Source organism: Rhamphochromis longiceps, linkage group LG20, assembly GCF_057381845.1.
Source record: "Rhamphochromis longiceps isolate RC_006_pf linkage group LG20, R_longiceps_female_GT1.1, whole genome shotgun sequence".
NCBI lineage: Eukaryota > Metazoa > Chordata > Actinopteri > Cichliformes > Cichlidae > Rhamphochromis > Rhamphochromis longiceps.
The window spans coordinates 34,160,732-34,174,013 of record NC_140576.1 but is presented as its reverse complement, the minus strand read 5'-3'; the positions used below and the strand labels follow the sequence as shown (position 1 = coordinate 34,174,013).

General features: G+C 42.0%; 1 protein-coding gene across 2 annotated transcripts in view; it reads right to left on the bottom strand.

The window, feature by feature from the left end:
* Positions 1-266: 266 nt before the first annotated feature.
* Positions 267-13,282, bottom strand: part of spryd3 (SPRY domain containing 3) — an 81,401-nt gene continuing 68,385 nt past the window's right edge. For both annotated transcript variants that reach the window (XM_085392717.1, XM_085392718.1), the window contains 3 exons: positions 12,380-12,499; positions 11,033-11,181; positions 267-3,573 (listed from right to left, as the gene is read on the bottom strand). In XM_085392717.1, the coding sequence (XP_085248843.1) occupies positions 3,439-3,573; positions 11,033-11,181; positions 12,380-12,499 (404 nt within the window). In that variant the 3' untranslated portion in view covers positions 267-3,438. The remainder of the gene's footprint in view (positions 3,574-11,032; positions 11,182-12,379; positions 12,500-13,282) is intronic.

Below are 13,282 nucleotides of genomic sequence, written 5' to 3'. Positions count from 1 at the left end.
TAATGGAGCTGCAGCTAAAATACTACAACATAATGTTTTAGATTTATATTTCAAATAAGTAATTAAAGCTTTGCAATACAAAACATTTGCAGGAAGCATGATATAAAACTACTTAAAAATAAAGTAAAATTACTTGCAGGACAGGACATTTCCCTTCATTGTAACACTAACATTTTACATTTTTACCCTTGTTCATTAAACACTGACTTACCTGAGAGTGACACCAAATCCACTTATGGACCACCACCACGGAGAAATCAAAACAATCACTTTGTTACATTACTGAAACTTTTATTGACGTTTAAACATGTTTGAACGAGGCCATTATAGTGCAATTCAACAAGGCAAAGAATTTTTTATTTTTTAAACTGGTACATAAATTCTTGGTGAACACGTTTGGAGACGCTACAAAAACTCTCACTGCATTTAGCTCTAATTTGGTTGAACCGCATAACTTTTTTTGTAAACTGATGAACTGAGTAAACGTCAGTATAAGCGACTTCAAAACCCTGGACAGAGATGTGGCTAACATCGCCCACATCGGTGTCTCATTTGTATCTTTGCGCTGTCTAGCTTTACAGTTTTTAGTTATAAGTCTCTATCCAGCCCTGCATGTGAAGGAAAAAACAAATATCTGATTACATTTTTATATCATTGGCTCTAAAACAAACAAACACGTGACGACTAAATACAAACACGCACTCTCCAGCAGATGTGATTTAATAGGTAACCCTGTGTATTAGTTTTACATCACATTAGATTTCTAGCATCACCGTCTGCAGTGACCTGTGGATGATTTTGTGTACATGCTAAAGAAACCTGCTGCTTGCACCTTTTATGAAGGCGCAGAGGAATGTCTATTTTACAGGGATGCAGATGTTGTAATAGGAAGATGCAGAGGAATTCAGTTTGATTTGGCTGATACAGAATAACAATGATGACTTTTCTCCCTTTAACCATAAATTAGAAATGTGTGGAAACCAGCTCCGACAAACTCGACAGATTGCTTCAGCTCCGGAGTCTGTGTCCCAAAGTGCAACTTAACCTGGGTCTCGTTCTCTTTGGATAGCCAGCGCTTACTAATCCAGTCAAACATAAGGTCCGGGGGCCAGATTCGGCCTGGCAAAAACTCCAATCTGGCCGTCTGTACTTCTTTGGAAGAAGTGGAGGATAAAAGTTTTGGACTATATATCCTTTTTTTCTTTTTTGTTTTCAGACTTTTACGACTGATAAAGACCTCCCTCACAGCCATTCATACTACATCAAAGTAATTAACTGATAGATAAACAATTAAATTACATAAAACTTCTTTTGTTTTGTTTTTTAATTACAGGACATTCTTTTCTGTAATTTTACACATTTCTTTCTTACAATTTAACCTCAAAGGGTTGTGCTGACTGATTTCTTTCAATTCCTACTGTAGGATTTCGTTATCAAGTAGATAAACTGAGACAAACCGTTGACATCACCCTTCTTTTCTTATGATGTCTGAGAGATTCAGTGTGTGGATAAACAAACACTTTTAAAGCTTCGAGGCAAAAACTGATTGCAAAAGTGAATTCTCCTGGATTTGCACCAAGCCGTCAAGAAAGAAATGCCAGGAGTGATCTTTCACTCAGATTTTAACTTTAGTGCTCTGTCGGGTCTGCCACCACATCTGCCTTCTATCACTTGAAAAATATTGCTGAAGTGCGACCTTTTCTCCCTCTGAGTAAATAATTTCCCCCAGGGATCAATAAAGTATTCTGATTCTGATTCTGATTCTGAGCAACTGATGCAAGCTGCTGCTTCGGGTTTTTTTTACTAGCAGGATAGAAATTAAATTACATTTAATAGCAATTTAAGTCAATTACATTGCTAGACGGTGACTGGAAGGGGAAAAAAACAATTTGGATGCACAAAATTAGAAAAAGTGATCGAATCAAACTTTGTGACACAGACTCCCGGTGCTGCTTCTGCTCTCTGCACAGTCACACAAACACAATGTTAAAGTGCTGGTGGCCACAAACACAAAGACAAAACATTTTTCTTCTGACATGTCGCACAAACGGCAAATAAACATCAATATAGTTAATATTACATCACAAAGGGAGAGAAACTAGCAGATTGTTTCGAAAGATATCACTCAAAACTTTGAGGGAAAGAAAATGAAGATGCTGAATAATTCTTCATGTAGTGGGCAAACATGCAGAAGGAGTACAAAAATATTACATTACAGTACAGTGTGATGCAATCGAATCCAACAGCCCTGCGCCTGATGCTTGTGTGTGAGGTTTGCAGAGTTGGCTTTTCCTTTCAGAGGTGTTTTATTTGTGGTTATTGTTAGGTTTGCGGTTATTGTTATGGCTGTAGTGTGTTGTGTCGCATCAGGCAGCATTTCACTGTTTATTTCTGTTATTTTGTCCACCCGCTGTGTGCATGTGTTCCCTTAACAGCTTCCCTTTCACATAAGTGCAACAAATCGCATTCCCTGAACTTCTGACATAGAAGATAAACTGAAAAGTATATTTCACAGATTCCTCATAGAAAATATACCTGACATGTTTTTTTATATATATTTTCATTTGTAATCTCACTACAAAACACTCAAAAAGCTCTTCGTCCGCTCTGAGGAAACGTCTGTGCTGCTCAGTGGCAGCGTCTTATGTTTGGTTGTGTTTACCGTACTTGCAATAATCCAGATTCAAAGAAACAAAAAGCAAAAAAATGAATGTTAATGCACGTCTGAGACAGATCCACTGCTGACTTGCAGCCAGCTCTGGGAGAGCAGCGAGCGAGGTGGGGCAACAGCAGGTCTCCGATCGCTCAGAGGAGGGCACCCTCACCCAGAGAGAGGATGAGGAGAGGTTGGGAAAGAGAGTGAGAGACACAAAGAAAAGGAGAGTGGCAAGGAGAGAGGAGGTGAAGAGGAGGGGGGGTGTCTATTCCCTGACACATAAACTGCGAACGAGCTCTGACTCGGCACAACTGTTGGCCTTGCTCTGCTTTGCTTGGGGTTGTGACAAATGAAATAAACTAAGTGTGCCAGACCTCATGAGAGGGATTTAACAGCTCAGTATTACAGACACACACTGCATGCAGGAGGAGGTTAGAGGAGAGGACGACAACAGTGCAGATTGCATAGAATTAACAGTTAAATGTCTCTCTGGAGTTTCTCGCTTTGAGGTGCAGCCGTGTATTCCTGCAGCAAGTACTCTGTAACCTACACAGCCCACGTAGGACCTGTCACTGCTTCTTTACAGCCACGAGGCTGGCCGTCTGCCGTGACGGCTGTGAAATGTACAAGTCTTATAAATAAAAGTCGGGGAAGGAAGACGACAGCGATGTGCATGAGTGCAGCTGAAGTGAGTGCGTTCTGAGTGTTAGTAGCATGCTAGGCTACCGTTTGTGAGCTCTACAGCGCAGTCGGCTGTTTGCAAGGCGTCACGAGTCCCAGGCTCATCCGCTGAGGGGATGCAGGTCCACCTTCACCTTCTCGCCGCTGCTCAGCATCCCCACGGTGGGGTACAGGCCCCCAGGAGGGACGACCATCTCCCTCCGGCCCATGAGCTTCCCATTCCTCGTGAAAAACACCTGCAGGGCATCAAACAGTTAAAACACACACACACACGTGAGCCTTTTGCTGATGATGCTCGAATAATTGGTCGTGAAACGAAAGTCTTCACATAATCGCCGATACTAAAATTTGAGAGCACGCAGCGTGCCAGTTGTAAACAGGAATTATGTCCAGTTAGGAAATATCGTTAAACAAATGGGTGACAGGGTAATGTCTGGATTCTCGATTGGGGGGGGGGGGTCAGTGTTTACAGTACATGTCTGTACTAAATCAGCAAGTGATCAAACATTATCCAGCTGCTCTCAAAAGAACATCAACAAGCTTTTCAATCCTAATACCGAGGGCTTCTTTTCAAGTCTGAGAGCAAATACCGATACACTAAACCAACAAGCAAAGTACTGGCGAGTTTGCGTCTTCTAAAAATCAGACTGAGTCACATATCAAACATTTACTGTACCACCCACTCGAAAAAGAACGGCTTAGCCTATTTAATTAGAGATGAAGGCTGAGGGAAACATACTTCGTTAGCCTGAACAACAGCGGCGTGGCGGTGCAGTGTAACGTTAAGGAGCGGTGCACTGAGACTTAAACGTGTCCTGCTGAGTAAACACTGACAGATCCATGGATTACGCCGTTCTATTCTCACCCACTTGCGTTTTCCGTGCTCACACCCGCTCGGTGACCTCTCGGCCTCCGCTTGCACAACGGTGCAGGCGAGCGAGCCGAGCAGCTACGAGTCAAGACAGAGTAAAGAACTGCAGTAATTAAAACAATAAAAAAAACAACAGTTGGAACATGAAGTGGTTAGATGGTTAGAGTGTACAGAGAGCTGCTGGGTGCACATTACAGTGAGGCGTGGTGAGACGGCGCACGCGTGTGGGTTGCAATATGCAGGCCGCGGCGATGGCTCCCACAGGAGCCGTGTTACACACGAATATGAAAGTAATCATTGTGAGGCAAGTCGCTGCGGTTTCTGCTGTTGTAAGTAATATAAAATAATGACCGAGATCCCGCTGCGAAGTGCGCTCCGTGAAGAGCTGCCAGAAAATAAATAGGTTAAAGGTACCTCGAGGAGTTTTTTGAACGCTGAGGAGAGATATTTTTCTCCTCAGGAATGTTTTCTAACGGTTCTCTCTTGGTTCACACTGCTCGACTGATCAACAGGTGGCGCTAATGCAGCAAGGAAAGCATCAATGTGCCATCATTTCTCTATAATCTCATCCTGAAGGATGTCTTAATTCCTTAGATGCACTCAGAGGGGAGAGGAACCAAAACAGAACACGACCATCATCGAGATGGTGTACTGAGATGGAGTCGCAGGTTAGAGGTTGAGCAGCCAGATTCATACAACACAAACGAGGGACAAAGAGGACGTTTTGGTGGGACAACGTGAGACGTGCTGTTACGGTTCCAGGGCTTTTTGCAGGAGTTTCTTGTGTGATGGTGGAGACTACAGGAAATGAGGAACACCTGGCAAGTGCTCGGGGCTCAAATCACACCCCGTCTCCGCTCCTGTGACGGTGTCTGTGCCGTCTACTGCCGCAGCACCACTGTTTTCTTGATTTGGTTTTGCACATACATCTCCTCCATGCACCGCCTTACACCGCTGACCAGATGTTTACACATCATGATTGTTGCTAGGTTTAATAAACCTTTGGTAATCCTTATTAAAAAAGACAACGAGTCTAACAAAAAAATAAAAATTCTTTGGATACAGGGAAAACGTAAACGTTTGTACCCAGAAACAAAAACTGACATATTAGATGCTTTAACTATTTAACAGACTTGCATTTATGCCATAGTGATGCTCCTCCTTGAAGTGAGCATCATTTATCTTGATGAAAAAGCCTTGTTGTTGCCAGATGTGAGAGGGGAATTAACAAACTCCTTTGAGCTCATAAGATAGCAACAGCAACTTTAAATAACCACTTGTTAGTACCATTTCTAATCGTGCAACATACTGATCCTTAAGCTGTTTTGCTACAGCAGCAGAAGACCACGCAGGGTGTACTCCTGTCAACTGAGAACAGGAATCTAAGGCAACAGTTCACACAGGCTCACAAAAAGTAGACAACAGAAACATCACCTGGTCTGATGAGCCTTGATTTCTGCATTTGGATGGATGGGTCAGAATTTGGCAAAAGCAACATGAAATCAATCCTGCCTCTTATCAGCGGTTCAGGCTGATGCTGTAATGGTGGAGACACCACAGCCGACCTGAACGTTGTTGCATTCCAGCATGACCACAGCGTACCCATCGTCTGCGTCTACTTCCTGCAGGATGATGTATTACAAAGCTCGGGACAATGAGTTCACTGTACTCAGATGGCCTCCGCAGTCACCAGTTCTCAATCCAATACAGCACATTTGAGATGTGGTAGAATGGGAGATTCGCATCATGGATGTGCAACCAAACAAAACTGCAGCATCTGCGTGACGTTATCATGTCTGTATGGACCAACATCTCCCAGGAATGCATGAAGAATTGGGGCAGCTTTGAAAGGACAACCTGACGAGATTTACGCAACAAAGTGGCAGATGAGTGTATTTCTGGGTCTTTTCTGTCTCTTAGTCGTCTTTGCGCCACCCATTTCTAGTAAAATGTGTTCAAACTTTTAAAAATAGAACCAATCAAAATGTGGGACATTTTTTCTGTATCAATCCCACATAAAATGGGACATTGAGTCACGAACAGGAGAGTGAAGGGCAGAGGAGACGAGGAGGATTACATTCGAGAAGAAAATACAGGACATATGCTTTAACTCTTATAATATGTAAACCTGCTCTGCATTTTTTAAGCTTCACGGATATACACGCTGAAGTCCTCGGGGTAGGTTTTAACAAAATATGCACAGAAATTTCTGTTTATAAGAGTTCACCAACAATCAACAATCCAAAACACTACACATGATTTGTGCCTCGGTTACTTAAAGAAAATTCTCCAAAGCTGTATTCAATTATTATACAGAGACAAGAATAGCCTGAGGGTCTGAAAAGTGCACCTAATGTATATTTAAATAAACTTGCATTCTTTCCAGTGGCCAGCAGGTGGTGACTCTTCTAGTGGCAAAAAGAAGTTTGTGTAGTCTTAATTCTCATTTGCTTTATGGGTTTGTTAAACACTTTGCTGAAATTTTTGTGGTCTCAATCACTAGTTCACTTCCCCCACCGCTCCACGTATTTATTCCCCTTGTTTCACCTCCTTTTTTTCCATCTCATTGTCCGCTACCCAAAAACTGAGAGCCACTGATTTATGCTAAATTAGAGTGATTCCCAGATGGCAAGCAGGGCCGCCAGGGCTGATAGCAAAATGTAAAGAAGTCGCACACACACAATAAAAAGCAATCTATATGTTATTTTCATGGACTTGAATACTCATTTTTTGTGACTCTGGATATATTTCAATTGGAAGCATATTTTGTGTCTGTAGCACATATGATGTTCAGACTATTCACCAGGGAAAAGTCAGCTAAGCAAGGAAGCAGCTCTTTAAAGAAGTGGCAGCTGCCATTTTTACCTTTTTTTAAAAAAAACCCTAACTGATACGGCTCGAGCAGGGGCTGCTGTGATTTTGCCTTTGTGGGTGTGTCTTCAACTCTTCCCAGCCTTAGGTGCCACCTTTCTGTGTAGCTGATTCTCCTCAGCAATTAGGCCAGAGTACTCAAGGCCAGGGAGGGGAGCGCTCCGGTGCCAAGGACACAGGAAGGGAATAGCACTTATGTGGGTTCCAGCACATGTGTGGATTCCGGGCAACGAGAGGTCGAACAAACTGGTAAAAGTCACGATCAAAAAAGCTCACACAGAATTAAATATTAAATTATCCATAAGGACAAAGATGGAGAGTGTCAACTTAACTGGGACAGCAGTACAACAGGGAGGAATTTATACTCAGTGCAAAATAAAATTTTTGTAATATCAAGAAACATAGTGATCAATAGAAGAGTCAAACTCGTAATTAGCAGACTCTGGACTGGACATAGAGACTACTTTATTCATGATAAGAAAACATCAGTAAAGCATTTTTTCATTATGAAGCAAATTCATTAAAGAAAAGAAAGAAATGTTATGGAAAGAGAGATTAGGTCAAAAACACAATGTAGAAAGTCTACTGAAGTGGACGGCAGAGTTATTATAGTTTTGTATTTTGTAGTTTTGTATATTGAAGAAAACCAGTGAAGATCTGTCTTATAGACATCCAAAGCCTCAATCACAAGATCCATCAATCCCCAATTAGTTTGTAATAACAAAAATCAGAAATCCCAGAACATTTCCTCTATAATTTTAGTTTTTTTTATTTGTATTTTCAAGTTCACAAAACTGTTTCAGTTTTTTTTTTTTTCAACGGTCTAGTTTAGTAGTTTAGTTTAACCATAATAACTTTGGCAGGGCGGCAGTGGTTCAGGAGGAGCTGTAATACTGAGCAACCTCAAAATAGCAGAGAAGTGGAGAATCCTTCATTTTTGGTGACAACCACCAAAGAAGAGGAGGCAGCAATGCACCAAAAGAAGACAAAGAAGGTCGTGGCGAGGAAGGTGGCAATAAAGAAAAGGCTGGGGAAGAAGAAGGCGGCGAAGAATAAGGGAACCCCACAGGAGGCAGATCAATCACTCGCCTCAGAGTTGAGAAAAGCTTTCATTTTACTGACCTTTCATGGTTTTTGGAGAACAAGAGCCAATTTACTTTAAAGGAATTGCACTACCCACACCCATCCACACTTATTAGGGGCCCGGGTCAAAGGGGGAGCAGCCTGAGCACAGAAGCCCAGCTAATCTTTCAAGCGTGCCCTTGGTCTAACCCGGGCCTTCTCCAGGTAGGACATGCCCAAACGACCTCAACTGAGTCCTTTTGATGTTTAGGAGTAGCGGTTCTATTCTTAGCCTCTCTCTGCTTGCATGTCTAAACTCCTTACCCCATCTCTAAGAGATAAGCCAACCAACCTAAGAAGAAAGCCTATTTCCTCAACTTGTATCCACCATCTCATTCTTTCGGTCACTACCTAGCCTTTTCCTCAGCTGGAAAAAGGATGAAGTGCCCGGGTCGTGGACGAGTTGCTTTCCGACTGGAGGATTTTAAGTACCTCGGTTTCTTGTAAATAGAAAAAAGAAAATCAATATTTGCAGTGGCCACCATCTAATTTATAATCAGTTATCTTCAATATAGACGAGCATTTTTCAGTGTATAAGAGGGTAGGTTGTTTGTTCCTCTAGCATCTTGGAGAGTTTGTCACAACTCTTCTGAAGTTTTAGTTTGTCTCAGCATTTTCTGCGTCTTCATGTAATCCATTTGGAGCCAAACTATCTGCTGCAGCTCTCTCTGCCTCTCGTGATGCTGCCAAAAGATCGATTTTTATGACTCGGGATCTGCACTTACATAAGGAATTTGGGACAGGAAGTCCTGCCACAAGTCTAGCTAGTGAGAGGTCATGCGTTATCTCAAAGATGGTCACCACCTCAGTGTTCACATTTACACATTCAGTTGGTTTCCCATAGTGGCTGGTTGACATGTGAAATCAGACGCAAACAAGTATATACCGCCTTCTTAATTCCCAGAATCAACATTAATTTAGATCTTACTGCAACAATGCTGACTTTGGATACTTGTTCAGACTTCTATGGTTCTTGCTGGCAAGTGGAAAACATCATAGCTGTGATAAATCATGTATAGCAGCATGAATGCTCAGGCAATCACAGGCACAATACCAAGCTTTTGCAGCAGAGCTCATGATCTAAAAACTCCTCCCAGCACCCACGGTCATCTTCCATTACTGTACTTAAGGATGTCTGCAGGTATAAACAAGTTCAATTTAACACTTTAGGGCATTTAAGAGCAAACTTGAGAAGAAAATACAGAAGTGGAAAAAGAAAGTGGAAAATATACTCTGTACAAGTACACGCATGGATGTGAGATAAAAGTAAAAAGGGTAAATTACAATATTTGTAAGAACGTAATATGAAATGTTTATTGATTGTTTATTAAAGTGAAGCAAAAAACTTTAAAAGCACTAAATGAGCCCGTTGTTCCATTGAATTGCAGGCTCAAATCAAGCTAGTTAATGTCTATGTGCAAAGGTCTTGACCTGTACTTCATTTATTATTTGTTTAACCAGGAAGTGAAACTCTTTGGATTAATAATCTCTTTTGCAAGAATTTAATGGGCTGATAGAGGCAGCTTTAACCTAACATGTTAGTCAATAGTCGGAGAAACCAGAGCACGAGAAGTGCTCCTCAAAGATCCCAAAAACTTGATTCTGTTCATCTGGACGTAGGAGAAACATTTCGTCACTCATCCAAGTGACTTCTTCAGTGTCAGCTGACTGCAGGTTTCCCCAACCTTATAAACAGTACATTCGCTCAATGACTGAAACTAGCACCACTGACGAACAACGGGCTGTGAGGTCAGTTTTGATATGCAAATTGTCATGACCACTGATCAACAACCACAGATTAATGGCATATGAAATACTCCTGAAACACGGAGACACATTTTCTCTAAACATTGTCTCTGTGGCTTTTAAACCCCAAAACACACTGTACCAAAAATTGGTCCACCCCAAGGATCGGGTCCCCCCGACACAAACAGCGTAGCATAGAGTACGCTGTTAAGTGCCAGGAGAATTGCCGTGATTTATACATCGGGGAAACCAAACAACCTCTGGCTAAGCGGATGGCACTACACAGAAGAGCTACCTCGTCAGGCCAGGACTCTGCAGTCTATTTACACCTACAGGACAGTGGACACTCTGAGCGCACACATCATGGACAGGGAGGAACGCTGGTTTGAGCGGAGAGTCAAGGAAAAGGGAAAGACCATCTCTGAATCGAGGAGTGGGCCTAAGGGTACATCTTTCGCCATCTTACAATGCTGTGATTGCAGCCATTCCCCAACTCATGGCCATTGGTCAATTGTCATTGATCAGTGGCTGTTGATCAAAGGTCATGACAATTTGCATATTAATGATCAAGAAACTGACCTCACAGCCCATTCTTCGTCAGTGGTGCTAGTTTCAGTCATTGAGCAAATGTACTGTTTATAAGGTTGGGGAAACCTGCAGTCAGCTCAGACTGAATGAGTGATAAAACATTTCTCCCACTGCAAACGCTACTTCCAGATGAACAGAATCAATTTTTGGGATTCCCTTACCTGGATGATTGAGCATGCATCAAGACTCCTCAAAGAAGAGCTCTAAAAACACTTCAATCACCAAAACCTCGGTACAATCCTCGGGGATGTTACTACTTAAACTGCTCCAAAAGGTACCGGAAAAAAACGCGAAAGCTTTTTGTTGCACCTGCATCAGCACAGAGCTCTGCTATTCTATCTGTTCTTCACAAGAAGTATCACTGGGGTTCATTAACCAAGGGCAGCACTGAATATCCCCCCCGCCCCAGGCCAAAGACCCTGAACACACATACCTCACCTTACATATATACAGCAAAAATTAAACAAGGTTGTGTTGTGTTTAAAACTGTTCCTCACCGTGACCTTCCTGCCCTCCTGTTCCTGTTCTCCCGCCTCCTCTCCATCCTCCCCCTCCTCCTCCTCCGCCTCGTCATTCAGGTACAGAACATTCTGGACGCTGGCGTGACCTGGGCGGATGTCCAGTCGATCCCAGTCATCTGTGTCCCCTGACGACAAAGCACACACTGTGGGGTTAAGAAGAGGCTGCAGCTTGCTGTACTTCACAGTCATTCCCTAATAAAACCTAAGGTCAGGTAACACAGTGTGATGAGACAGATATGGTTAGATGACATAAGCTGCTGTCTGAGGCCACTTGTAAGTTTGAACATTATTTCTTTCACGTGCAACACATTCCTTAATAGCAGTAAATACAAAAATCCTGGGAAACTGAACAAAATGTAAATAAAAATTAAATGCAAAGTTTAGAAAAAAGAATAATTTGATATTTTTTACATGAAAATGGTACAGTAAGAAGAACTGAGAATATAACAAAATATAGAAGTTGTAAAACTAATAACAGCAGAAATCTTATAATGTTTGAAATTAAATTGCAAAAGATCAACAGTGTGATTGGGTGCAAAAACAGACACAAAGAGGGGTTCACCATTCAAACCTGTGTGGGAAAATAATCTAATATGGGATTTCATCAGCAGCAGTTCATAATATCATTAAAAGAGTCAGTCAACATGAATCTCTATCTGCCAAACAGTTACACTAACTGGCTGAGATCCTGAGCCCCTTAAAGCAGCGGTCCCCAACCCCCGGGCCGCGGACCAGTACCGGTCCGTGAGTCGTTTGGTACCGGGCCACGAGAGTAGAGGCTCAGGTGTGAAATGTATGGTTTTCAGGGTTTTTATCAGTTTTCAGCGTTATTTTGTTATCGTTTTTATCGTTAACGCGGTTTTCCTGGGTCTTTTCACGTGTGTTATGAATAAATCTTCTTTTTTTCGGTACCGGTACTAGTTTTATTTTGTTGTATTTATCCGCGATACCTTAAAGGCCGGTCTGTGAAAATATTGTCGGGCATAAACCGGTCAGTGGCGCAAAAAAGGTTGGAGACCGCTGCCTTAAAACATCAAAAACAGATCTGATTCTGTAGTGGCAATAAGTGCATTTGTTCGTGCATTCTGTTACCTAAAAAATGCACGAAATTGGAATGTTTAAGACTGGAACAGGTACACGACTGTGAACCAGTCGCCTTCTGCACGCCTGATTCTTGCCCTTAAGAAATACTGTCAAGCAATTGTTTCACTAGTTTATTTAAATAACCAGCTTAGATGACGGCATCGATACAATCACGGAGGTGTGTTCAGGACAAACAAACCTCTTTAATGAGTGACAGTGTAATTGCAGCTTTCCTCTCACCTTCCCCGTCCAGGATGTAGTCTCGTGGGAACATGATGCCGCAGCCCATGATGTCGCCTTTGAAGCAGCGAGGACCAAAAGCATCTCCGACTCCGCTGCCGTGAAAGATCTTTCCATCATCTATGAGAGAGTGAGAGAAATAAACTGTAAGCTATCCATTTAACCAGTTTATTAAGAATTTGTTCCTCTGTTTATTTGTGCTCAGGATTTCTGCAGGATTAATTACACTGAACTTTTTTTTCAAACCACAATCATTATGACAAATTATGAAAGCATGACGTGAAACCAGCACCAACAATACAGCCTATAATTATTTCTTACATAATATTCTAGCAGTTTCCTGCAGTATCCAGCACTTTCTAAACATTTAAATAAATTAACGTGACTCGAACCGTGACGGGTAACTCATTAAAAAGCAATAAATACTGCACAATCACTTAAATCTAAGCAAAAAACTGACACTAGTAGCAGCAGGAGTAATAGTAGCAAAGGAACTTTTAGCGTCTCTGGCTTTGTTACTCCAACCCTTAAACATGCAAGCTGCAGCTTGTAACATGATTTTAGCTTCCTTCACACACCAGACAAGTTTAAGTAACCCAAAGAAACAACCACTAATGAGCATACATGAGCACTTGCTCTCAAATGTATCTCCAACTTTCACTTGTGGACACCGCCACAGTTTGCAATCCCTTGTAAATAACTTTTGTGTGACGCATCCTGACAGGGCTGACTGCAGCAGTTCATTGGTGAAATGCTTTTAATTTGTAGGTGTTTAATGAAGAAGTATTTGTAACATAGGCAACAAAGTTTCAAGCTGTAAGGCTGAACTTGAGTGAACTGGACCGCAGTGTTTCTTTTAATGTGTTTACCACAGAGGCCAACGTGTGTACATCCAGCGTAGCG